The sequence below is a fragment of the Poeciliopsis prolifica genome, unplaced genomic scaffold (genome assembly GCF_027474105.1).
Source record: "Poeciliopsis prolifica strain line A6 unplaced genomic scaffold, Auburn_PproV2 SCAFFOLD003, whole genome shotgun sequence".
Lineage (NCBI taxonomy): Eukaryota > Metazoa > Chordata > Actinopteri > Cyprinodontiformes > Poeciliidae > Poeciliopsis > Poeciliopsis prolifica.
This window is the reverse complement of record NW_026562378.1, coordinates 13,264,816-13,292,743: the sequence shown is the minus strand read 5'-3', so window position 1 is coordinate 13,292,743 and position 27,928 is coordinate 13,264,816. Positions and strand designations below refer to the sequence as shown.

Here is a 27,928-nt window from a genome sequence, read left to right as displayed (position 1 = left end):
TACTAAGATATGACAATTAAGTATTCAAATAATCATAAAAGTATCAAATTGAATTAAAAATTATTTATTTTCCAACTCAATTTAGTCAGACATAAGAAGAATGTAAAAAAAATAATCAGGCACTATTGAGGGCATCAGAACCTCTTAGCAACTCTAGTTAGCATGTTGCTAAGCTAGAGCTAGTTAGCATGTTGCTAACTGACTCGTCTAAGCGGTTAAAAGGTACAAGTTTAATGTCTGAATATGTTGGTAATTTCTTTCCTTGATTCATTAAATGTTCGTGAAATGGAGGCAAACAGACTGTAGCTAAGCTAACCATTAAGCAACCATGCTAAATGGTTGATCATCTCAGTTTACCCACTTCTTGGAGAAAAACTGGGTTATAAATTGACACTTATTCAATACATTTTTTTGCCATGGGGCCCAGGATTCCTGGCGGTGGCCCTGCTGAGTCCTACAGGTTTTATGTGGACCAGAGTTGAATTATGCATTCATATCTTCCCCAGTGAACTGAACTTTCTACACAAACGAACCAGTTTTATTAAAGTGGACTGAACAGCTGAATGCAAACTTAACAAACGTCAGTTCACTAATCTATTCAACCCACCGAATAAAGAAAATCCTTTTGTTGTAACAGCTCATTTTATTTAAAAAAGATGTTTTTGAATCGACCACAGACAGTTTAAATACAATCTAAAATTAATCTTACACATATATTTTGTAATACTGGAAACAAACTACTTTTTAAAACAATTTGCATCTAGTAGCATTTCAATGTTGAAGTAGCAATTAGCACTGTAGCTACAATGAGAAAAGCATAGTGTGGAGTTTGTATACAAATGCACGAAAAGCATGAACAATAAGACACATTTGCAATCTCTTGGTTTCCATCAGCTCCTCATAAATAATGCAAATCCACCACCTGTGAGGTGAGTTTTCATTGGTCCGTTCAGCTCTGCTTCTCATAAATACAACAAAAATCAGGTTTCTGTCTGGAGTGTTTTCAGTTCGAGTCCTCCAGGCTGCTGCTTTTCTGCTCTGAGCTGCAGTTGCAGAGCCGATGCATGATGCTTTGCAGGCTGGGCTGCACGATGCCGAGCAGCGGTCTGAGGGAAGGGTCCCCGTTCCAGCAAGCCTCCATCAGCTGCCAGCACTCCTCGTCGAAAGTGGGAACCCTCTCCGGTCTGGAGCCTGAAACGACGGACGTACAGGGAATCAAACGCCTGAACTCAGAAACTAAACGACAAACCGATTGATCCAGAACGGTCCTGAATGATCCTCTGCTGCCACCTGCTGAATCTCCAGCAGGTGGCAGTACAGGCTGTATTCTGAATCGAAGGGCTGCCGCGAATAATTATTTTAGTTATAGATTATCAGGGCGATTAATTGGACTAAAAAATTGGCACATTCTGCATATTTTTTATTTCAGACTTTTTTATAAAACACCAACACATTAAAAGATGGAAATAATTTACTTAACATTTCAAATGCAATAACAGCATTTCTTTATTTTTGTAGTGAGGGATGCATCTGCAGCTCAAAAATATGTCACATCAACAGCGCATGGCTGATGTATTGATCATTTTTTGGATTAACTGATTAATAATCGGACAGCAAAAAAAACATAAAATATTTTTATCGAGTTTGAACCAGTTCATAATTAATCCATTATTAAATGAATTGATGATCATTTCAATAATCAAGTCATCATGATTACCCTGATAACAAAAACAGACACAACCCAGAATTTAAAGCTCTGTCCTTCATGAGCGACAGCTTTACCTTTCTTGACGTTGTTCCACAGCTGGTCCTTACTGGAGCATTTCTCAAAGGCTTCTGGGAGTTTCACTGAACCAGTGCATAGATACCAGAACAAGATCCCGAAGGCGTACACATCCACCGAGTTATCGTACTTCCCTGTTAGGAGGAAACATCTGGAGTTAGGTTTTGCATTCGTCTGAAGGTTGAAGAGCTCAGACAGTTAAGATGTTTGAAGTAGAAACACTCCAAACTTTTCATGCTTCATTCACAAATCAAATGTTTGTGACGTCAACAGTTTTACACGCTGCTCTAACGGACATTTATCAGCTATAAAACTGCCTTAAAAATGTCTGACTTCAAGTCTTGATACAACATTTAGGTCTGGACTTTGACTAGACACAAGAAAACTTGTTAGAGGCTTGAAATAACCCGAAACAGGGACGGAGGATCACCTCTCTGAAGGGGAACGATGTCAAACCTGCAGCCAGGTGCATGTGAAAGTAAGAAGGGGCATGAATACCTGTGAAGAGCTCTGGAGCCATGTGGATGGGAGTCCCAACGATGCTGCCAGACATCATGGCCTCTGGTTTGCAAAAACCCAGATCAGTGATCTTTGCGCGATTCTGTTTGTCCAACTTAAAGGAAACCAGAGAATCAGACGGTTTAATTAAACAATTTAGAATAATTAGATGCTTCTTTAAGGACTTTTTAATAGATCAGGAAATTTTGATTACTGCAGGAATAAAAAGCATAAAAATGATTGAGAACATTTTCTGAGATTACACATATTTTCTCAGACTCTTTTGTAACTAATGAAATTAACAACTAGCTTTCATGACAACAAGATGGCAGCTTCAAGAAAAGGCATAATTATAATTAGTTCACAGTTTGGTTGATCTGAACTCACCAGAACATTTTTTAGCTTGATGTCTCTGTGAACGAGGCCCTGGCCGTGCAGGAACCGGATCCCCTCCACCACATCCAGGGCGATCTGCAGCCTCTCTCTGAGCGACAAACCAGCCTGGTGCATAAAAAAAGAAAAGAAACTCAAAGTTTCTGCTCTGTTGTTTTCAGTCAAGAGCTTACTGCGTTATCAAGCGACCTTTAATCCGGTGTAGAGATCTCTGTGCAGCCGCTCCATGATGAGCAGCACGGCGATGCTGGAGCCGTCTCCATAGGTGTGATCGATCACAGAGCCGTGCAGGTCGACCAGCCGCTCATGCTTGGGCAGAGTCCTGCGGCGACACGGGGAAGTGAAGAAGGCAAACCTGCTCATGTTTCATCTGAATGTAAACATTTCATTGCCATCAGGAGCTCCTGAGTCAGAGATCTGACACCTGATGTTACTGCTAGCGATGCACTGCGACCTCAAACACGTCGACATGTCTGAACCAACGCCGGCAGCAGTTTTCCCACTAACGGTTCAGCCTCCAGAACAAAACTAACAGTAGCACCAATAAAAACAGGTAATTCATCATATCAGCCGGCATGCAGCTGAAAGCTGACATTAAACGTTTCCATGACCTAAAAAGGTGAAAAAGGTTCACACTGGTTTTACTGTGTTAAAATTAAGATGCAGCTTAGCCATAAAATTGTGCAAATTGAACATACAGAAATAAATTTTCTTGATGGAAACACAGCAAATGTGAAAATATTTTTATAGAAGGTTTTTGCTCTAGCATGAGGTGTTTTTTTTCAGCCACATCAAAACATTTTTTTCATCACTTCAGTCTCATAATCAACAGTCGGATGTTGCCAGTGGCACAAACCAGGAAGTAGACAACAGGAAGTCGGTTCTTCAGACATTGTGGCTTGTTGCCCAAAAGGCTGAATAAGGCGCCGACGTCTGATGAGCGCTAGCATTACGGCTAAATTATTAATATATTTCATGTAACTGTCAAGTTTACTCACATGATTTTTATTTAATTTATTTAATGGAAACGGCAGAATTGTGAAATTGTGTTTTTTCAACATTAGCAGAATTTAAACTAGCGGTGCCCAAAATGCGGTCCAGGGGCCATTTGAAGCATTTTGCAGGATTTTGTGCGGCTGATGCAAATCAACACTTTTTCATCTTTAGAGCATTTTTTTAAAGAAACTTTTAAATAAAAAATTCAAACATTGACCCACTTTTACTAAACACAAAGCATTCAGTCCAAATAAGGAAATAATCAACCCCCAAAAACCTGCAGTGAGAAACACGTCTTGCAATGCAATCATGCAAAACTTTTTTCTGTTTTGTATCTACAATGATTTAAATTGTTACTTTAGTTTATTTTTGAGCAGATAACTTTTTTAAAAAAGCACAAAAGGTTTGATTTAAAATACTTTTCAAGGCCTCCAAGTGCTTTCAACATAATGATTTTGTCTCCACCACTGATTCAGACAAAGATTAGCACATATTTGTTGTAATGAAACGCAGCTACTGTGACTGATGCTTATTTATTGTAGCTCACCTGGTGTAGTGAAACTCTAAAGCCAAGTCGTTCCAGTGTTTATCGTCAGGAGGAATCACAGACTTCAGGGCACATGGGTAATGTCCTCCCCAGTTGTCACACAGGTACACCACTCCATACTGGCCTCGGCCCAGTTCCCGGCCAAGCTTAGGCTTGCCTGTGAGAAAACAAAAGTCACGAACTCTGGCACTGATAATAGACAATAAACGTGTGTATATTTGTACAGCGGCAGGATAACTTGAGCAATCCACGCCCAGCAGTGGCATGTTTGCAATATGGAGAGAAGAATAGCAGCCAATTTCTACTATTAATCTGTGCAACTAGTTGCTGCACAGGCCATTATCAGTCAGACAGGAGCTGTAGATAGAGAGACTGTGTTACATTCCTGGTGGAAACAAATATCCAGACTTACTCAGGAAGTGAAACAGGGTGAAGCCACAGTTAAATGGCTGCTTCTTTAAATAAAAAGTGGGAAGACTAATTTATTTTCCATTTTATAAATGGATTTGTACACTGTAAATTCCCACAGTAAGATTCAACGTTTCCTCAACACGTCAGGGTTTTAGATTTTGATCCATCGGATCATAGAATCAAACATGAACTGGAGGAGATGCTTGTCATGAAGGATTTTCTTCAAAAAGCAAAACATGATCTGGTTCTTGCTCTAGCTTAAGGAGGCAGGAGCCATTTTATAGCATAATAAAGAAACTGTCTTACTATCTTAATTGTTATATACAGATTTCTGGAAAAACTTAAGAGCCCACTGCACTGAACCCCATTGAAAACCTGCTGGATTTTGACTTCTGAAGTCTTTCTGAGTTTAAATATTAATGTTGTTGTTTCTAAATTAATATGAACTGATTTCCTTTGTATTATTTGAAGTCTGAAAGCATTGCATATTTTTTGTTATTTTGACCATTTCTCATTTTCTGCAAATAAATACAACAATAAAATAAAAGAACAATGTTCATTTTACTCAAACATTTACCTATAAAAAGTAAAATCAGAGAAACGGATCATTTTAAGCGGCTTCTTATCATATAGATAAGAGAATAAAAAATATTTAACTTTGCAAATTAACACCTTGAAATCAGGCCTGTTTCTTTAAAAACTCCTGCTTTTTCTGACTCTCTGCCTTCAGGAAGTGAAGGCCTCTATTAACCCTTTAACAACGTATTGACCAGCGTTTAACTAAAAAGCAGCTCCTATAACGAGCTCAGCAGGAGTGCAGTTCCATCAGGTGTTTGCTAATAGCTGCTGGCTAGTCTGTAGGAGACGTGGGGAAGGGAGACACTCAGAAGATTGGAAACTCCAGCACTGAGGAGGAGATGCGCGTTCGGTCCCTCCAGGCATTTTGCACAGCTGATTGGTTGACATGGAGATTAAAGGATTTGTCAAACATGAATGAAAGAATCAAGGCAACACTCCAGGTATGTTTTTGATGAGGGGACATTACAACATGACGTAAAGCTAAAAAAAACAGGAAAAATTGATTTTTCAAGTACAGTACAGTGATTTTACGAAACACTGTACTGTACTTGACACCAGGACTTTGCAGGTTAACACTCTGTTCCTCTCACTTTGTTTCCATTCTGTGGTTTATCACCGGAGTTCAGTCATTAACGCTGAGCTTCATCTGCAGAGTTTTACAGGATTCGGCGTGAACAATGAGACTCACCGTGCAGCAGCACGTCCCTCAGGGAGCGGCTCTCTAACGACAGCCGGGCCAGTCGCGGGGCGTGGTCCTTCCTCACACGCAGCCACAGGTCCTCCGTGCGCTCCAGACGGCCCGTGTGACCTTCCTCCAGCTGCAAACCCACAAAGAGAAAACATGAACACCTCCTGTTCAGCAGCTCCACCGGTTAATTAAAAACACCTTCAGGAAAACCTTCAATTTGTAGCACAATTGTTTCAATATTTCTGGTTATTTCTGAGAAAATAAATCAGGATAAATCCCTCCATTCCTTTTTATTTTATCATTTATTGTTATGCATAATTATTACTAATATTTGCATTTAATGCAAGAGCTAAGGTAAGATGCAAAAACCTTAAGACTTTTCAGAAATTGGATGAAGCCACAAAGTTTTACATAATTTAAAGATAAATGAGCTGCAGCTTCTGTGCATGTGTCAAAAACAAAAATTAATTTTGTCTGTCACCTAACTTTTCCCCCCTTCCTCTAAATGGGATTCTTGTTACATATACAAAGTTTTAACATTTTTCTATTTAGGTTGTTCTCATGGACTAAAGGTCACTGTCTCTGACCTCTGACGTTGTAATTATTCAGACTGCTGAGGTCCTGAAGTTCATCCAGTTACTGCCTCATAAATATGTTTGCAAACAGAGTGTGACAGTAAATAAATCTCCTTCGGCTGTGTGTAAACATTTTGGTCTGCAGCTGAAAGATTTTTCTCACAGCAGAGTTTCAGTGTGTTTGGATATCGAACACAAAGTAAATAAAATTGATTTAAAACCTGCTCTGTTGTCTTTTTCAACTTTCTGAATTCATAAAAAGACAAAACGGTGCCAGACATTAAAGACAGACAAGGAACTATAAAAGCAAATGGATGCAGAAGAATAAAATAAAATAAAATTCAGTGGTCCAAAGGAACTAAATGTAAAAGACATATAAATATAAGAAAACGATTGGTAATAAGGAAAGAAACTGCAAGTTTCAATTTTGGAGATGGTTTTTGCAGTGGCCAAAAAACCAAACAATGACTTTATAAAACCTTTCCGCCTGTAAATCCATAATTAAAAATAAATAAATAAAAATTGGGCTACTCCAGATCAGACTGGTTCTGATAAAGAATTTTTAAAAAGCCAATGTTAACCAACTAAAGTAAAATGTCATATTTTGTGATACAAAAGTTGGATTGGATTTCTGAGTTTAGTAATTATGTTACTCACTTTTTTTTCTCTTAAAAAAACAATCACAAATGACCAAAAGTAAGTTTAAAAAACTGTCTTTTAATTCAGTGATTCATATTTTTGAGTTGATCTGAATTCAAAGTCTAAATAAGCAGAAACGGTAAAAAAGATGGCAGTTTTTGTGTTAAGATCACTCTGGAAACCCAAGAAGAGCATTGGTGGGGGAAAAAAAAACATTTTTCAAATCTTAAATTTTCAAAAACAGAAAACTTGAATAATCGATAACTATATTAGCACCAAACAAGCAAATTATTCTGAATAGTAATGATTATATGCAACCAAAACCAACTAAATAATAGAAGAATTGAGAACAAAAACAAAAAGCTGACTTTAACATCAGAGGACTACTAGAACTATTTATTCAACACCTGCAGCATTTGCACTATTTTACATTCGTTTGCAGCCATAATCCTTCTTTGACGCGAAGCCACGTTGAGAGAAGACAGCAGCAGTTTATCTCTGCAGGCCATGAAAGCTCCGCTTGTTCTCCAGCCACGCTGTGACAGACTGCTGACGTCATTTTCATCGGCTGTCTCTTCTTGGCTGAACGTCCAGCTGATAGCTGGATGTAATTAGTGCAATTATGCCCTCTGAAACATTTCCAAAGCCTCAATCTGCATCGGTGCGTGTATGAGATGGTTATGCTGATTGTGAATAGTTTTACTGCACCTCGGATAAACGGTTAGCGAGTGTGAAGATGTAGGCAGCAACGTGAGGCTTGTGATTATTATTAAAATAAGATGATTTGGTGAGAAGGTGGATGAGAGGAAGAATGCAGGTCAATTTCTGGGCTTCAAAGACGATAAGAATAAAAAAACTGGCTGCAAATCAATGCTACAGTAAATTATATGAGTAATGCAAGTTTATTAGCTGAGCAATGTGTTTATAACTAGGAAAAACATGAATAAGACAGAATCATTATGATTTGTTTCAATGCACTTAACTCAAATTATTATCAGTATGTTGTTTTATTAGTTTTTACTGTAAATGATGTCTGATGACTCTGTCTAACCCAGGGGTGTCAAACTCATTTTCGTTTTTGGCCAAATAAAGATCATGAATGCTTTTAAACAGCTGGTTGGGCTACAATCTGATATTAATTAAGGCTGAGGCAGCTGGTTCGTACCAGTAAGAAAGTTTTTGAAAATTTCTGAGAAAAATCTGCAATAAACTCCCAATTATGATCCCAAAAATTGTGGGGATTTGTTGATTTTCCATAATAATTCTCAGCAACTGGAGGGACTGACTGATATCATTTGGCAGTAAATCGATAAAGATTGCTTTGATTTCACTGATAACATTATTTTTAATCACACTTAGTGTTTAGTCTAGAAACTAAAAGGACCACATTAAAAACCATGGCGGGCCACATTTGGCCCACGGGCCTCGAGTTTGACACACGTGCTCTAACCTTACTTTGCTATAAATAAACAAATCCTCGAGATCAGAGCTTTTCTGCCTTCACGCTTGTTTTGCGTATTATGAAACTTCAACAAACTGGGACCAAACTAATAAATGACCTCAGCAGCTAAATGTTAACTTCAGCTGCCAAAACAACAATTCCCATCTGTTGTTGTGAAGCAGGGAAAATCTGAGACATGTTGAACAGTGGGTCCTGTGGACCGGACAGGAAAACCCCTGGAGTGGATCTCGTCTGACAGCTTTCTCATGACATTGTGGAAAAATTCCCATGCAAGATTTGCAAATCAAAGAGATGGAAAATGTAATTTAGGACGTAAAAGTCCAAAACATCAGGAAATGCCCACTGAGACATCCTGCAACTTTAGATGCATCTCTTCTCCTACACTTGAACTAAAAATTATTATAATAAAATATTATAATTTTCTCTGTGAGGTCATTTGGTTAAATTGTTTAAATGATTAGAATAAATGTTTTATTCAAAACACATAAAAGGTCTGTCATGATAACTAATTTTACTGGACAATAAACTGTTGAAGTTATTTCGATAAACGATCATATTGTTGTTTTGAGACAATTTACAAGTAATATAACGGTAATAATAAGGCATGAACACATTCTCAAAGATCAATAAACTTTACATTATAATGAATATTTAATACTTGAACTGAAATACATTTTATGTATCCAAGATAAATAAACAAAATCAATAAAATTAATTATGAAGTCTCTGTAAACAAGACTGTTTGGCTAGTTTAGACCAAACATCCTGACTAGAGACTTTTATCATCCGGTTTTTGGTAGCAAAAAAGAAAAACAATAAATTATGCAAATGGAAATTATTGAGCTTATTTTAATTTATCATGCAATTAATTGGTTTATTGCGACAGGCCTGATGTCAACCACACCGTTTATTGCAGAATTGGTGAAATAATAGTGGTTAAAGTGTTTTCTTGCCTTTCTCAGTTAAATTGACTTGCTGGATAAAAGCAAAAGTGTTCAGGGAATATGACGAGCATATTTTTCCAATTTATTTGAACTTTCATTGTTCTTTAAAAATGACGTCAGTCAGATGAATTTAGCGTTTGCTGGAGATGGTAAGAGTTATGGAAGAGGAGGCGGCTCTAACCTGGCGTAAAGACGCTGCGAAGGCCTCGTGGGAACTGTTCAGCCGGGTTCTGAACTGGGAGCAGATGCTCCGGGCCAGTTTGGCAGCGCTCAGACTTTCTATCGCATCCTGGGCGACTTTCCGCTTCCACTCTGGTGTGATGGCAGGAGGGTTCACCAAGGTTATCCGGTGGATTATCTAATAAAGACAATGATGCAAAACGTCAAAATATATACATATATATATTAATATATAGATTGCTAAGGTTTTTTTAAGAGGTTTCTTGAGTTCTCACCTGTTTGATTTGCTCCCAGACCAGTTTAGTCACAGAGGATCCTGAATGAAAGGTGACCTCCACATGATAGGCAGCATTAAGTAACTAAAGAGCAAGAAAAGAAGAACAGGATTAAATGTCACACCTAAGAGCTGCATGGCATCTAATAATCCAGACTTTTGATGAAGCAGAAATCTGGAATGAACTTCCAGAAAACTGCAAAACTGCTGAAACAGTTTTTTTTTAAATCAAAGAGTAAAATCTGACATATTTGAGTCACGTTGGACTAGTAGTAAGTAGAACATTGCCTATGATATTTGATGTAAATTTGCTTGATGTTTGTGATGGCATTTCAGAAAATATGATGTTTATTGCTATTTCATAATTGATTACTTTGTTGTGTTTTTATGGTGTTAAATATAAACTGTGCAGTAGAAGATCATGAAGTGATGCAAAACAAAGAAAAAAAACCTCAAAGCAACACATTTTGATTTGAACATTTTCACTTCTCAGCAGTGCTATAAAACACGCTCCACTGTTCATTACAAGCTCCTCCTCACCTGTTTTAGATGCTCAGACGTAACGTTGTGCGCAGAGGAATCAAAGTTGGACTTCTCCAGACTTTCGAGGCATCGCTCCAGAGTTCCCACAAAGCTCTCCCGCAGATAGTCCACAGAGCTGATCAGCTTATTCGCCACCGCCTGATTCAAACGCAGCACTATCAGCTCCTGGATCAAGTGGATGCAGGACTTTATTTCCTTTGACGTAACTGGCTCTCCATTGGTCGTTACGACGATGTCTGTAGATAAAAGAAAAGTCTGTGAGATAATGTGTCACATGTGTGTGCTTTTAGCACAAACAAATATGGATGTCATGAGCTGCTCATTGGAGATTGACCATAATGCACTTGTGCAGCAATCCAAACAGCTGCAATGTGTGTGTTAATCAAGTATAAAAAATATCAAATAGAGATTAAAAAGAGGTAATAGTGCTTTTCCTTTTTTCAATAATGACCTATTGTTATACATATATGCAATATTTCTTAGATGCATTCATATTTGGTGCAAACCAAGAGACTTTAGAGGTTACAAACCTGAACAATTATATATAGGTATGTTTTTTAAGAATCTTATTTAATTTATTAAATAATAAGACACAACTTGTATTGTTTTGTGGTTGTTAAAGGTAGGTCTATAAATTATTGCTCCTACATTGAGTAAATGGATTTTAATATGGTGTAAAAGCTCAACAGGGTTTAACTTCATAAAAAGTGCAGAACAGAAATCCTGTCTTGAACATTCCCAGAGGGATTTCTGGCATCGGTCGACAAAACGGTTCTTTTCCAGTTACTTAACAGTTCAGCCAAACTTTTAGGACAAATTGCAAAACCCAGCCAGTTCTGCCCCTTTGGATCAAAACAAAGTCTCAGCTCAATAAAATGGCCTCAAGCCGTTTAGGCTCATAACTGGAAACTTCTGTCCTATGGAGAAAACGGAGAAGCTTCTTTTGCTTTTCTCTCAAACAAATTATAAATCAGTTTCACAAAATACAGGAAATGACAAATAAACTATAAACAGTCTGAATAAGTCTTTAAGGATGGCAAAAGTCTGGTAAAGATATAAAAGACTAAAATAGGAGACATTTGTTCTGCTTTTATGTGATTATTGAACAGAAAAGAATTAACTCAAAGCATATTTCTAACCTTAAACAACTGAACTTGTAAATATGAAAACACTGATATCTGACAGAAAAGCCTCTCCAGTCTCTTCATAGATTGAAATAAAGCTCTGAAAGTGCTAATGCAATTAATAAAAATGATCAAACAGCTCAAGACAAACAAGCTTTTTCTCATTCCAGCTGCTTTTCATCCACTTCTTATGATCTGCCAAAATTCTCAACAGGAAAAAGCCGCTAAAACCAGACAGATGCCAGCAAACGACTAATTGTGAGACATAATATTTAATCCTAGTATTTAATTGGTGATTTAGTGGGTCAGTCCTTCACAAGCTCAGATTACTCAGCTATGTCCAGACTTATGTACTTTACTTCAGAGCTGAAACAATTAATCGGATTAATTGCGATTAATTGACTATTGAAATAATTGCCCACTAATTCAGCAATTAGTTGATTCTCTAATTAAACAATTAATCATTTACAAGAGAATACAGACTCCAACAAAGGAAAGAACACCTTCAGAGCAGATACTGAGCAAAAACTACGAAAAATTATATAAATTTTGCCTTTAAGATAACAAAAACTACTTTGTCTTTAAATATAGTCTACCAGAACTTCTCAAGTCACAGTTTTAGCTTCATCTAGTTAAAATAATAATAATAATAATAATAATAATAACAATAATAATAAAAACTAATTTAAAAAATATATTGAGCACCTTTGGTTATCCAATCAAATCAATTAGCTAATGAAAAAACTAAAGATATCAGCGCTGCACTGTATTGATGTTGAGTCATGCAGAAAAGGCTGAGCTTTTTACATTTTGATGTTGGAAGTATTTTTTTCATCCTTTGCTACAAATGATTTAACATTCACTCAAGGAATGCATTTTAGAAAAGAAAATGTTTATTTTGCGATTTAAAAACAGTTATTTTGGATTTTCTTATTCATTTCAAATATTGTATAAAATAAGCTCAAGTGATTAAATGAAATATCTGCACAATGACAGAATCCGAGATTAGTAAAATAAATGCTGAGTCATGAAATGTAAGTCAACTCAGCAGAAGCTCATTTACAGATTACTCAGGCTGCATCCGGACTGCATCATGTTATTCATGCTTCCCAAACTCCAGAAAGCTGAAAAAAACCCTTCTAGGAGTCCGAGGTTCATTAGTGCCCAGTGTGCCGCCTCACTAACCTGTAAACTCCAGATTGGCTGCATCCTCCAGCAGCTGCTCCTTCATGCTGCTGAGGGTCTCCACGATCATCTCCTTCATCTCCTCCTGCTTTCGGTTTGCGATGGCCATCAGGGAGTTGAAGAGTTCACCCTCTTTTTCACGAGTGTACTCCAGCCTGCGGGGAGTTATCTGCAGGTCCCTCTGCATGTCGAAGGCCTGCGGGGTCGCGATGCAAAGACGACAAAGGTCTGTTAGTGTTTGTGTTACGAGACTGCAAAGGGTCAAAATATTTAGGCAGCAAACAGGTCAGGGATTGACGACAGCAAATACAGCGAACCAGCACGAGGATGCGTCATCTTCTGACCTGGTTGATGAAAAGGTCAAGACATCGACAGTGAACCCCATTAAGCAGGTTGGCTGCTTCTACTTGTTGGTTTTGGAGAACTTGGCGAGCGAACGGCACCAGCAGCCGATGCAGCCTGTCGAAAGATTCTATCAGCATGCTCTGGGGCTTAGCCCCTGGGACAGAAGTCTGCGTAGGGGCTCCGCAGGAACAGTGTCCGGTCTGAGTGTTCAGGAAGCCGAGCGACAGCAGCTGCTTGTGGAGGAGGCTTTTCTCCCTCTCCTTCTCTGCCCGGCGGCTAGATTCTGGGGAGGCCGTTAGCGTGGAATCGGGGATGCGGAGAAAACAAATGGGAAACGAGAGCAGCTCTTTGACCTTCCGCAGCTGGGCCACCTGCTCCGAGCTCAGAGAGTCCTGGTTGATGGCGTAGAGGATGACGGGTACGACGTTGCGAGTGCAGTCTTCCAGGGCCTCTTCTATGGGCTGGACGCTCGGACAGGGGACCACCATGACCTTTGTTTCCTAAAGAGAAACAGGAATATTTAATATTCAAGCCACTTAGCTTCTCCTCACCACAAAATTTCAGGTTCCACCATATATATTTGAAATTTTTGTGATACGCCAACAGTTGTTTTGCAAATCGTATTTATAGCTGCAGACATGTGGAGCATGTCTCTAACTTCACACATTGAGATACAACATTATGCATACTCTACTTTCCATTCTGCAAAAGAGGAGCCTGGCCATTGTCCACTCAAATAATTGTTAACTTGAGTACAGAGACTAAAAAAAAACAACAAAAAACAAGCAGAAAGAAGCAGTAATTAAGCCAAAACCTGAAATATATGTGGATCTTTAATTTAATATTTTAAAAAAAATTAATCTGCAAATAAGTTCTGCCCAGAACTCTTCAAGAAGCACATTTTTAGCTTCACCTTGTTCAAATTCTGTAAAAAAAAAAATAATAATAAAAATTAAAATTGAGAGATATCCTGTTAAACATCTTTTTAATGCAATTATTAATTGGTTAATTGAAAAAGGACTGTCAACAGATTCGACCTACACTGGATTTATGTTAGGTCAAACAGAAAAGATTGAAAAGTTGACATATTTGTATGTATTTTTTAGCCGAATATGCATCTTTTGATACAAATGATCAAGCATTCGCTAAAGGAATTCTGTGTTAATGCATTTTAGGCAATAAAATGGTCATTAATTGGAAAGGAATTTGTTTAACTGCATATTGTATTGCATTTTTATACTGTATAAATAAAAAAAAGGCTTGAAATGTGCAATTTTTTTAATCCATCAGACTGATAGATTAATCAATAACAAACAGTTGTTAGCTGCTGCACCACTTCCACTCCATATTAAGGGGTTAAAATATAATTTTGTTCCTACATTCATTTACGATCAGGCGGCTTCCTCACTAAGCCGCCTGGCCCACAATGGAGAGTAAATAAACATTTAGCCAAGTGTCTTTGTTTGTCAAACTGCTCTGATTTATCTGGTTAACTTGTTGCCACCTAATCAGATATATTAAACTGCGAGCGTTGTATTCGAGGAACTGATTACAATCAGCCGCACGGCTAAGACAACACAAGACTTTATGCCTCTATTTACAAGACAAACATGGCAAACCTTCACTGTAGAAGCTGTATCTACCCATGATGCACTTTGAACTTCAGAAAGCTAATTAAAACCATTTATAGTTTGATCACTGATCATAAAAACAGTGAGAATGTTCCTCATGCATCGTGTTCTGTAATTTATCCCTGACAAATATAATACATAAGAAAATGATATGTAACACAACTACTACTAAAATTAATGTCACATTGATGCTAAAGTTAAATTGAATCATCATTCAAGCGTTGTCTATTATGTAGCAATTGTGAAAGTTACAAAAGTGATTTTATTCTACTTTAAAAAGTAGATTAAAGTTCAAAATAATGTTCCCGTGTTTCCCTCTAAAACACAAAAATCTAACATTTCTGTAACCATAACCTGGAAAGGACACAGTTCTGTGAACGCAACTTATCTATACTACATCACTGAGTCATGACAGGAACTGAAAATATTTGTTTTATTACTGTGGTAAACAGTCCTCAAAGTCCCAAAAACAATAAACTTAGTTTTAAATCTCTGAGTATTGTCCTACATATATACTAAAAATTGGTCTCTTTCTACACTTGTCCAAATATTCTAAAACTATTTCAAGTCATGAAAACTGCATGCTCAACAAGAACACATGTAAGCCGTGGGAATTTTTAGGGTTGGAAACTTTCCATTTGAATTACCGTATAACTGGAATTTAAGAGAATAAAAAAATCAACACGTAATTCTTGAGTAAAACAATTAAATTTCATGCAAGTACACTTGGTATCCATAAAATTCCTCTATCACATGCAAGCATGTAGCGCATTAATCACTGCATACTGCAGGGCGACATGTGCCACACCCCCTACATGCATTTGTCCATCACATGCACTGATTATTTCTAGAACCTGGAGAATTGAGGCCACATCTTTCAGTCCAGACCACAAGAGTAACAATGCATACAATGAGAATTACATTTATCTTACTTGCATTAAAAAAAGTACATTTTGGTAATTTTGATAAATATAATATGTACAATATACATCAATTAAACAGGCATACAATCACATGACTGTTTGATTATGACAAAATAAAACGTTAATATTTGTACATTTATATGTGAGAAATTTCCAGTCAATCACTATAAATGTAACGAATCGTTGTCAGTTGGGAATATATATGTAAAAAAATTAGCAAAGTAAATTCCCATGAAAAGTTTCCAAAGATTAACCACCGGTTTGATGCTTTAGGGTTAGGGTTGATCAATACCATCGTATTGATCAGCATAAATACCAAAGAGTTCAGGTGGTCGTAAAAAATACCAAAGTTTTTCCTTTTTACCAAGGAAATGGATTAGTCAGGAGGAGGCTGCACTTTGAGCTCACACTGTTGTAACTGTGAACTGAAAGGAGTGTGGCTAATAATTTATAGGCATCACCTGAGTGGATTTTCTTGAAAAACATGACATTGTATTCAGGGCTTCCCCCAGAAAACCTGCTGATCTCAGTGGAAGGGGCACTACAACATCATTTAGCAGTAAAAAGTTGTTTAAAAATAAGACTAGGTAATTTCACATTAAACATACAACCATAGAGCTCTAAGAAAAACCTAAACATAAAGATACATAAATAAAATATTAACAAAAAATTTTCTTTGTTTAGTAATGACTGGTAAAGTATTTTGATTAGCTAGATGTGGTTGGTTATTTGTCCAAGCAAACGCAGTATTTGCAGGGAATATTGTCTGTGATTGGTGGTGGAATGGTTTATTTACATTAACTTTATCAATTTTGAACTGCAGAGGCAAACGAGTGTGAGGTATAAACACATACACCGCGCATTCTTTGTTAGTCAGAATATGCACTAACATCAGTCTCATTATGTGCTCAACAGGAACTTCTAAAACCACAATGTGAAATTATATTTGCGGTTCACTTTGAGCGTTGAGGCTTTTATTTTTTAACTTGAAGCCTACATTAATGCAGTACTCTCCAAACAGAAAGGCGGCTGGGAAAACCCTGCATATTATGTCTGATCATTGAAATAACATTGGCTGCGATAAATCATATTCAGGTCACTAATGTGTTTTTTCCATCATTGCAATCTCTACACCACTTCTCCTGAGCTTTCTCATGTTTGTTGCTGACATTTTTAGCGGCTGTCCGCATCACACACACAGTAAAAGTCCCTCCAAATGGTCAAATGTACAAGTGTTTGTGAAAAACACACAAACATTGGACACTATTTTAACATTGTTTGATGAAGAATTAAACATTTCAGACCAGAGTAAGCCAAAAAATTACCTAAAAAGAGCCAAAATCTGAGAACATCAGCTTGTATCACGTTCCTTTTTATTATTAACACATAGCAGCACATATCTGCGGTGGCCTTAGGAATGTTTCTGATAGAAAAAAATACAGAATGACACAAATAAAGAGATTTTCTTAAGCCTTGACAAATAGCATTAGCAGAAATAGACTCGCAGATGGTCTGAAAGAGAAAGCATGAAAACGAGGAGAGAAATAGGGATGACCAACCACATAACAAAGGAGACAGTCAGTCCCGTCTCCAAGACACAAGAGGCGAGTCGGCCTGGCCAGTCTCTTTGGAACAAAGATAGCCTGCAAACTTTTGTTTATGGCAAGTTGAAGTCAGTACAGTGCTTGAATTGCCTTCATGTAACCCCGTTTCTAGTAGCAACTCATCAAAATAATGTCTCACTGCTGATTTTAAGATAGAGTCCTGCTTTAATCTTCAAAGCCTGACAATAACTAAGTGCTTTGTGGACAACATTGCATGTCTTTCCTCAACAGTGCTAACTGGGACTGCATCGTAAAGCCACAACAGTCACAGTGAGTGTTAGCAGCATCTAAGTGACTCCATAAACCTGAATAAACCTGAATAGAATAATGTTAAAAATGGCTTCCATTATCTACCTGTAGTGCTGGGGTCAAAGGTGACCCATAATGTTTCCTTGAACACATTATGATACGTCTATGTGGTTAATGAAACATGTTCATAACATTTTTAAAGATCACTCTGAGTTAATAAGATCTTAGTCTGGTCAGTTCTGCCTGTTTTGAGCTCCTTTCATAATGAAATGTTTTAAGGAGTCTTGTCACTTTAAGTCCTAGTCACCTGCTGCTTGCCACTCCCCCAAATCAACTTTTACATTTCTACACGAAAATGGCTGCAAACACATAGAAATGATACAACCAGACATGTTTGAAGAACAGAAGTGCACAACCAATGAAAATGCCACAGGTGGTTTCTGGATGCCCAGCAGACATTGAAGGCCACATAAGAGGTAAGACCAGCTGACTAAACATGCTGGAACTCAGATCAGGTTGCTAGGCGACAGGCTGGCCTTTTCTGGGGTTGCTAGGCAACAGAACAGTGACTCAGCAATAAGGAGGTTTTTCAATTTACAGACACTAAATATATTAAGTTATTTCCAGTAAAACAGCCAAATGTTTTGGTTTTTTTTTAACTCAAACTGTTTTTAGAAGCAGTTGAGACGAGGCCTGTCACAATAAAAAAAAATTTGCTGGATGATAAATTGTTTTAGAAGTTACTGCGATTTATGATAATGTTGTTTTGAGACAACGTTATTTTAAGTAATATAATGGTAATGGAAAAATAATAATGCAAGAATACATTCTTTAAAAAATTGTAAATTTTAAATCTAATGAACATTTAACACTGGAAGCCATTTTACATATCCAAAATAAATGAATAAAACAAGTAAAACTGATTTTTAAATTTTTGGGAACAAAATGACCTTCAAAAAAAAGGGGCTTGTTGAGACCAAAGCACCAAACTGAGTCTGATCTTATCCACCAATCTTATCTACCTCATCAATCAACCACTGTCATCTATACTGTGGGAAAAGTTTGAGTGATCGATCGGCACATTTGTAGTTAACAACAGTCACCCCACCGTTACCAACTCAGAAACAATCGACCATGAAAACTGCAAATCGGTGCATCCCTAATCTGAGATAGAGAAAAAAAGAGAGAAGAGTACCTGCTAATATCACAGCCAGTAGATAACCTAATATGATCTATTAAATCTTTTGTTGCTGCATTTGTCAAACTACATTTAACAAATGTAGTTTGTTAAGACTGTATTTAATTTAGGCCAAACTGGGAGCCGAGAATAAACTCCAGCATGAAGGACAGCTAATTAACAAGCCTGGTTCTCGTCTGCAGGGCCTTTAAAGCACAGTGCTGCGATTATAGCAGAACCGTGTGAATGCCACAGTCGGCAGAGAGATTCTGCGGCTTCATTTATCCCGTGTTTAATCACAGCTCTGCCTTACCAATTCAGCGGGAACATGAACCTCAGCAGCACGCTGCTTCAGCATGTGACAAACCCATGTTTGTTAATAAGAACAAACATATAGAGCAAGATCAAACTCATCCTTATGTAGTTTGAACCGTCACCGCCTAAGGGTGACGCACTTTGATCTAAAGAAAAAAAAACAAGCATATCCATCCTTGGAAATTTGAAATATTAGCGTAAAATTATTGGTTTTGTTTCGCAAACATTTGTTTTCCTTTCATGCAGTTCTCTGTGGCCTAAATGCAAATTTGTAGCCAAATAAAAATGAGGTCAAGGTCAAGACCTGGGTCATAACCTCTGGATATCTCACAGCGTACATCAAGCTTTGGTAAAAATGTATTTCTACTTCAGTTGTTCTGAATTAGATGTTGCTTTAGTGAAAGTTTTAAAAGGAAAACCTCAAGCTATTTCTCGTCAGAGTCCCAGAGTTCGAATTTTTCCATGGCAACGGCATCACAGCAAAGAGCTTGAGATCTTTTTTTACATGACCCAGTCATGTGAATCACACCAGACCAGTGGCATTACGTAAGGGGGCTGGGACGGACCGGTGGGTCGTCCCGCTGCACAGCCAACCCCAGTTTCTTGGGCTATGTGATGCTTGGTGAAGGATCTTGGTCTAAGCGATTAGAGGCCGATTTCCATGTGTCCCACATGACAGGAGTGACTGCAGTCCTTCCACTGTGTCCAATGTGTTCACCCCCAAGGGATATTGTGATTTTCAGGTCACAGGGAATGAAATCGTTGCATGACTGCAACACGTCCAACGTTTCTCCCGATTCTCACACAATTATGGGTCTATTTCAACAAATGCTTGAAGCAAACTGTGAGAGCAGCTGCTAAGAAGCGCATTCCTGAACAGCAGCATAAATCAGGTAGAGTGAGGGGGAAGGAAAGTGAATGGCCCAGGAAATAATCTGCTCAGCTCTGTAATCTGTGAGCTGAGCCATGTGAGAAAAAACAAGCTTAACTGGATGAGAAAAAGCAAAGAAAATATCTCCATCTATCGTTTTATATCTGGAGGAAGAACAACCTGCCTACAAAATAAAACACAGAAGAGACGCAAATTATTTAACGTGAATAGATTAGGATGATAAATTCTCCTTCATTTGTTTTACAAGATGATCAAATAAAGTCAAAGGAAACATGATCAAATTATCATTATGTGAGCATCAATATTTATGCATTGCTACAGACCAAATTAATTTACGTCTGAACTTTGACTAGGCCAGTGTAACATGAATATACTTTGATCTGAACTAATCCTTTGCATTTCTGGCAGTATGCTTAGGAACATTGTCCTGCTGGAAGATGGACCTCTGTCCTCATGTCCTCCAGTTTCTAACAGGTTTTCTTCCATGACTGTCCTGTTTTTACCTCCATCCATCGTCCCCATCGACTCCTACCAGACGGGGAAAAACATCTTCATAGCAACAATATTTACCCATTTCAGTATTCAGGGTTGGTTTCTAGCTGCATATAAAAATAGTCCCCCACTTTGATTTGATATTTTCTGCTTCATTGAGAAGTCTATGAGCGATGATACATAATTACGATTCTAAAACTGTAACATGACAAACACTTTGACCTTCATGTCAGATTCAGCTACTTTTTATACAGACAACTGGGAGTTGTCCATATTAAAAAAGAGAAAAGAAAGTCTCTACCATCAAAATTAACTACAACCAGTAGGATTTTGGGTTTGTGCAGTGCATAAAGTTCAATAGGTGAATGTTGAAAGCTGCAGAAACCTGAGTGGCTGCAGCCTACCTGAAGCAGAGGGTGATGTAGGGTGATTTCCAGCTCTGCTAGTCTGTGGGCCGGGTCCTCACACTCCTCTTGGATTTCCAGATCCTCCCTGGGAACCGTATCCCAGCGACCACGGTTTGCAGCCAACTGGTGGACCAGCTCATACTGGCCGGGCAGCGCCAAGCTGAGCCGCGTCTGTCTGCCGTGAGTAAAACACAGCTTCCTCCGCTTGCAGACAATACCGTGGACGCTGCTGCAGGTCTCTCCGGCCTCTGCTCCCAGAGGCAGCAGCCGTTCCCCCAGCAGGCAGTTGAGCAGCTGGTAGCGGGCGGCGCAGTCCTGGCCGAGCACCAGGATGTACGGAGCAGCTCCCACCGTGTTGCGCAGGAACTCTTCTTCATGACTTGGGAAAGAGATGCAGCTAAGCTGGCCTGCAAAAGGATTTCACCAAATCAAACACATGAGCGGCAACTTCAATGATGCATGGTTTCCAGAAACAAATATTTACGACTGGGTTTTTTTTTATTTTCAGCAGCAATGCAAGATTGGATAAACTACTTAAGGCTGCAGGGTTTCCTCTACATGTAACCGATCGTGGCGCACCGCCACTTCAAAATAAGAGCTGCCACATTTTCAGAATGACGTTTTCTTTATATTTTAAAACAATGTAAATTACTGTGCACTTACACCAACCATAACCAGAGTTTGAAATTAATTTAAATATCAAATATGGTGGACTGATTGCAGTTTTCTGATTGCTCACAGACTATCGACCTATAAAATGCCTGATCTGTCGATTCTGGTGTTGACAGATACTGACTTTTTTTGGTCTGACATGTTGCTAAATATAGCAAGAAAGTAGCTGAGTTGGCAACAATAGGGAGACTATTGTTAACTGCAAACATGCAGCCTGTCTGTCATTCAAACCTCTCTCACGACAGAGTGAAAGAGGACAGCGGTTGATTTTCATATCTTTGCAGAGGCAGATAAGATTGATGTATAAGGTCAGTTTCTCATGCCTGTATCAACGAATTGCAGAGCTCCAAAATTAATCAGTGCACCTCTATCACAAAACATTAACATTTACTTTATTTTGTAACTCTGCAAAGCTGGCGACTGTGTACTATGCTGCTTTCAGGAGTGAAGTAAAACTAGAGACAACGATCCGAAGGAGAGGGAGAGAAAAGGTGAAACAAAAGGTACCAAAAAAGGTTTAGTTATATGAATTTTTAACTCAAGCCTGTGTAAATGTAACATATGTTGCATTTGAATGACAGTAAAGTGGTTAATTAATACAGTTTAGCCTTAATGTGTAACATTCAGAAACATTTTGAGGGCTGCCAGTAATTAATCAGCAGCGTCGAGTCACAGCCCACCAAAATAAATCCCAGATGATCTAACACAGTTAATATGCTGTAGATTTCTGTTTACCACAAAAGATATCAAAATATTTTGTATGTGATAACAGCCTCTGGTTATTAGTCTTGATCTAATCGAAAGATGAGGAGCCCATGCACAGAGGAACCAATTCAGCCTCTTTCCTGTACTTTCAGGGATAATCCTGCAGGACGCTGAGTCACAAGAGTTATATAACAAAAACAGGACAACAAATACCAGGTTTATGTGCCGACTGCACCGGATGTTTAGCTGAACCCACATTTGCTTTAAACCAAATAATAAAAAAGACTAAAGACAAAAATAAACTACTGTTGACAAGAATCTTTAAAAAAAAACATGAACAGCCTTAATGCAAAAACAACATTTTTCACAGACAGATAAATATTCATATTTATATTACCCACCCGTATGAAAAAGTGAGGTTTAAAAACTTAATTGTTTTTGTTCTTTTTCCAGCATCATGACCCTGTTAGGTCAGGTCCAGGTGAAAAACAATTTTTTCCTATTACTTAACCAAATACAATTCTACTTAGTCAAAGGTCAGTTTCTCCTGCAGCCAGAAGCAATTAAGTGTTGGCAGGAGCAGCTGTAAATTAGCACAACAACAGAATCAACGCTTTTTTATGCGCTTTAAACATATCTACTTAAATAATAAATTAAGTGAGTAATTTATTATTAACTCAAGCCTGTGAGTTAATAACAACTCACAGGTTTGAGTTATTAATTCAACTAAATTTGAATTAGAGACTCACTTAACTGATACAGATCTGTGATTTCTGTACGCTTTGATTCTTGATTTTCTATTCCTAGTGTCACAAATAAAAGAGGAGAAAAAAAGTTTAGCCGGTTCTTTAACAGAGCTGAAAGTTTTGAATCCCGTGGATTACAAGATTATCCCCATTCCTCAACTGTTTCATGACTTATTTTACAACTCATACTGCATGTAGTTGGCCGATGTGCTTAAAAACAAAAAGTACAGGAGTTGCTACTTTTTGGTATTTATTAATAAAAGATTTGGAGGTTAGGAGGTCTAAATATTTGGCTTGCAGATGACCAACTGGAACAGATTGTGGTGTAATTGGCAGACTGAGAATCAAGTCGAATATAAAAAGTTTTCAACTGAACAATTGCAAGTGAGAAATTTGGGCTTATTTTGGGCTGGTGATCCATCCAGGTTTACTCAACGGCTGCTGGAGAGAGACACCATGATGGTTGAAAGGATGGATAGTTTGTCTGCATCTTCAAACATTTTCAGAAACAGCCAGAAAAACTGCTGCTCATGAATTTAACTAGGAGCATTGATTGATTCCAACCACAGGATGCCACATTTTGTTTCTGATTCTGACCAAATAATAGTTTTGGTTTGCACCGATTACATAGTTATACCCACGGCCGTGTGTCATAGAAAATTAATACTTATTGTCTGTTTAATTTCCTTTATGCATGCAAAGAAGTGTCTAGCAAAAGTGCAAGACAGATGCACCCAAAGGCCAAACGATGTAGGTGAAATCACCGAGAACACAAAGCGTTCAAGCAGGTGTTGGTTAGAGCGCCGTCTTTACATGCTGAGCTGTTTTTCTTTTACCGACAGGACTGAGCTTTCCCTTTGTTCTTCATCTCATATTTGGGTTGTATGCGCAGGATGTGGTGAAGTGTTTAAAACTCTGTGTGCAACTGAGTTTGTGTCTCCGCTCTTACCAGTTGAGTGGCAGAATCTTCGAACACTGATTGCATCTACAGACAACGGCAGACCTTTAACCTATCGAAACTTTCCTCTCCCTTTTGATAAATGATTTCCACCACAAGAGTTAAAGTTACACCAATCCAAAAATGAGGATAATGATTCTTTCAAATCACGGTGTAGAAAGTAATCTATCAAAATATACGTATTTTTACTCTAAAGAATCACATTTCTCTCAGGTTATGTTAGAAGAACGGACTAGTTTAATGCACACTGTCCTGAAACCACAAACAGGGCATGGGGTTACACCTACTGAGTTAGCCTTGAAAATGCATTTGAGTGGAGAAAAGTATTCATTAGAAGAAAGGACACTTGGAGAGGTAATTAATTTTTGTTGGTCATTGTAGGAAATTTTACAAGACTTGTGAAAGCCATCATTAACAAGTAGGAACATTTTTCTTAAAATTAACTTATTGCATATGAATCTACTTCTGAGTTACTCAACCCAGGGTTTCCCTCAGTGTTTTATAAGCCTGACGGGCCACCAGCCTTTACTTGTGCCCCACCAGGCTTAGCATGGCTTATTTACTTAAGTATTTTTAAAATGTTTATTTTTTAAGATTTTATTGTTGGTGTTCAGGAATAAAACTCACAATCTTTCAATAACACATGATCATCAAGTGATATTTTCAAGTTTCCTGTCAACTTTAAACAGTTTTTAACTCAAAAACACAACAGGCCGCTGGATGAATGACTGCCCTAACACCCAACCATTGGCCCTAGCATGTTTTCTGGGGAAAACCTTGATCAGCCCATTCCTTTCTTTTCAAGTTCAGGTTTGATCCATTTGGGTTTGTAATTAGACAAAGGTTGGATAATTTTATCAAAGTTTGGCCAGGTTTTAAAATGTTGCTGCTTCAAGACGATTAAATGTAGACTATTTAGACAAAGTGATGTCATAAAAAACATCTAAAATTAGCCCAACATGGCTCTACAAAGAACGAGACAGAAAAAATAAGCATGTTTACTTAAAATATAGTGGTAAAATTACAGGTCTTGTATTCTACAGTTTTGGTTCAAGATGATAAATGCTATTCAGTTATTATAACACTAAATCAACATGTAATACATTTTTGCTTCATTAGGAAAACGGTTTCTCTTTTATTTAAATTAAATGTAAGCATAAATACTATGATGCAGTAAAACCATCATATTTTATCTCACGTTATAATAATCTAACACAAGATAAATAATAATTAAAATATGAAATTGGATGTAATCCTATAGAGTCCAGATGTGACAACACAACCAAGCAGCAACATGAGCACAGAGTTCGGCTTTAAGAAATCCAAACTGTGCTGAAAAGAGTCTAAAAGATGACAAAGTCTTGACTGGACCAATCCAAATAAACTGCTTTCTTTAAGTCTTGACCTGATCTCAGCTAGTTTAATTGAAACATAAAAGTCGCTCTTTATACATTAACATAAAAAAGACCAGAAACTAATTTCAATGCACAATCTAGACAGCAGATGAAAACATGGATTTAGCTCTTTCCATTGAAGGCAGCTCTGTGGTCTTAATATTTTGATGAAGGCTAATCTTCAGCTTAACATTGTTCATTCAAACCAGGGAAACATTTCTGACCTCCTTTTAACGCCATTACTGATCGTTTTCACCTTTCCCAAAGATGTGCTACACCACTTCCACTCTTCCCATCTCTTGCTGCTTTCAGTTGTTGGCATGGTTGAGCTCTGCTGGTTTCTGAATGCCCAAACAGATTTTCTTTCATCTGATGTTCACAGTTTGGATTCAGAGCTTTAAACTTGGACCCCTGTAGTCGTTCCAGCAGGGCAATGATCCCAAAAACATAACAAAACTTGTTTTGGAATCAAAACTCCAGGTGGTCAAATAAACAGGCTGGAACCATGTTAGAAACTTGACCAGCCTTTTGAAAGTAACTAATAAGGTTGGGGAATAAATGCAGACTAAAATAAAACTGTAAAAGCACTGAGAAAAAATAAACAGAAACGTACATATATACAATTATATTCAGACCAATTTTACATTGAATGACTGAATAAATCATATTTTAGTTCAAGTAAAATCAAAACAAGCAACTCCTACCATTTTTCAGTCGATAAACACATGAACAAACAAAATGCATCATTATTGTTAGCTCTATGAAAAGATTAAGATAAAGGCTCGCACACAAAAGCTGTAATAGAAGAAGTTATAACACATTTTGTTCTCTTTAATGTTCTCTTTAGAATAAAGAAAAATGAAATCACCAGGTAAGACTTCAAAGAAAGACAAAAATGGGCAAAACCTTCAATTCAGCAAAAAAAAATTCTACATAATCAGTGCATTTAGCCTGCAAGAGGAAGTCTGTCTTATCACATCAATCAATGCTTTTTTTCCCCACAGCAAGCAGATCCGAGCCCTCTGCACCAACAACTGGTGTGTTCCCTGTCTTTTCAAGTTGCAAACCAAAAAACATCCTTCTTTGATTAAATGTCAGTCTTATTCAGATAGTGTGGCTGCATGTGTTCAAGCTTACCTGCCTCCAGGGATCCTGTATCTGAGCTTATGGTTGCTGCACATGCATTGCTGTAGTTTTGCCTTATTTCTCTGAAGAACACATTGGTCTCCTTCAAGTTTTTCTTCAGCTGTATGGAATGCTTGTTGTAGCTGTTAAATGTTCTCTGCAGCTCCCTACCTAAGGGAGTAATTTTTTGTTGCTGTACATTTCCCTCCATGGTCGACAGGTTGAGCTGTTGTCTTCTTGGCGTGATTTGTTTTGTTTGTTTGTTTGTTTGTTTTTAGCAGGGTCCAAATTTCAAGTGTGTTTTTTAAATATTCTTTAAGCAGCAACAGAAATAAACACGTCCTTTTATGTTAACAACTAAATAGTCGTCATGCTTGTCCTCCTCATGTGGCAAAGATTATTAACTAATTCAACAAAATGAATAGTAGTAGGTAAAAAGAAACCTTGAACAGGAGTGTATCGATAGTAAACAGTAGCTTTGGTCTCTCAGAGAATAAGAAGTGAGCATTTGTTGTTTTCCTGACGAAAGCTGCTAGCTAGCTTGACGTCGCTTTCAAAACAAATTGAGTCGAAAATTTACCAAGCGAGCTTCTGTTTCATATTGTGATAAAATCTATATGTACTCCAGGTAAAAACGTCGGATAGTACCTAAATATTGTTTTTATGCCACGTTACATCTGCCCCACTCGTCTGCTAAGTGATATCTGCCTGCAACCTAGCTCCTCCGGACACGTTAGCGCCGCTAGCCAGAGGGCATCGCCTGCCCGTTAACAGCTTGGCCTGGCAACACCAACATCCTCTTTAACTTCACATGAACCACCCGGAGCACGGCGGTACAGCCCCCAGTTTACAAGACGGGGCCCAAACTCCTCTGGAGATGAACAGCCAAAGCGGGACCGCAGCGCCGGTCTTCTTCCCGAGGAGGCTCTGTGTCCGTGGGAAGGGGACTGCTTCCTAAAGTGGCCGCAGAGCAGGAAAACCAGCAGACATCTTCCAGCCTGGAGAGCGACTACAACGCAGCGAAACGAGGGTGGCAATCGGTCAGTTGGTGAAGAAGATGAGCGGGAAAGGCTGCAGTGTCGCAGGGCGAGGTGTGTCCGAACCAAACCGCATAGCTGAGCAGAGACCAGGCAATCAAATCACGGCCAAACAGAAAGTCGAGCAGAGCCGAGTTAGGGAATAAAAGGGGCGGGGCCAAGATGTGACAGGGCGCATTGCCTTATGGGAAATGAAGGAGAACCGTCAATAACTGCTGGAATTTCTTCTTGTTGTTTTGTATGGCGGTTGGCAAACAATTTAATCTGCAGTAGCGCCACCTTCCAGATTGGAGTATGGATCAGACAACTACAATAATCTTCCCAGAACAAAAACTTAGAATGAAGATGAAAAACTACATTCCCAGATAATATTTGAAGCAATTCCCTTTTATTTAACTTAACTTTATTCCTACATAAAATTCCAATGAACACCTA

The 27,928-nt window shown here is 38.1% G+C and overlaps 1 protein-coding gene across 1 annotated transcript; it reads right to left on the bottom strand.

Annotated features, from left to right (window-relative positions):
• Positions 1-629: 629 nt before the first annotated feature.
• dstyk (dual serine/threonine and tyrosine protein kinase) lies at positions 630-27,656 on the bottom strand. Its single transcript, XM_055025488.1, has 14 exons — positions 26,469-27,656; positions 20,854-21,263; positions 13,166-13,666; positions 12,822-13,017; positions 10,510-10,748; positions 9,971-10,054; positions 9,697-9,873; positions 5,896-6,025; positions 4,218-4,374; positions 2,864-2,996; positions 2,669-2,782; positions 2,282-2,396; positions 1,783-1,917; positions 630-1,191 (listed from the first exon to the last, which is right to left on the bottom strand). The coding sequence occupies exons 1-14, from the start codon at positions 26,665-26,667 to the stop codon at positions 1,004-1,006; spliced, it is 2,778 nt and encodes a 925-aa protein (XP_054881463.1). The 5' UTR covers positions 26,668-27,656; the 3' UTR covers positions 630-1,003.
• Positions 27,657-27,928: the final 272 nt, after the last annotated feature.

Excerpts from the sequence above, each read along its gene's own strand:
- dstyk (XM_055025488.1), bottom strand. The coding sequence starts at position 26,667 with ATGGAGGGAAATGTACAGCAACAAAAAATTACTCCCTTAGGTAGGGAG. Across the intron at positions 2,397-2,668 it reads TCAAGCTAAAAAATGTTCTG|TTGGACAAACAGAATCGCGC; the intron begins GTGAGTTCAGAT and ends GTTTCCTTTAAG. Across the intron at positions 1,192-1,782 it reads GTGGAACAACGTCAAGAAAG|GCTCCAGACCGGAGAGGGTT; the intron begins GTAAAGCTGTCG and ends CCGTCGTTTCAG.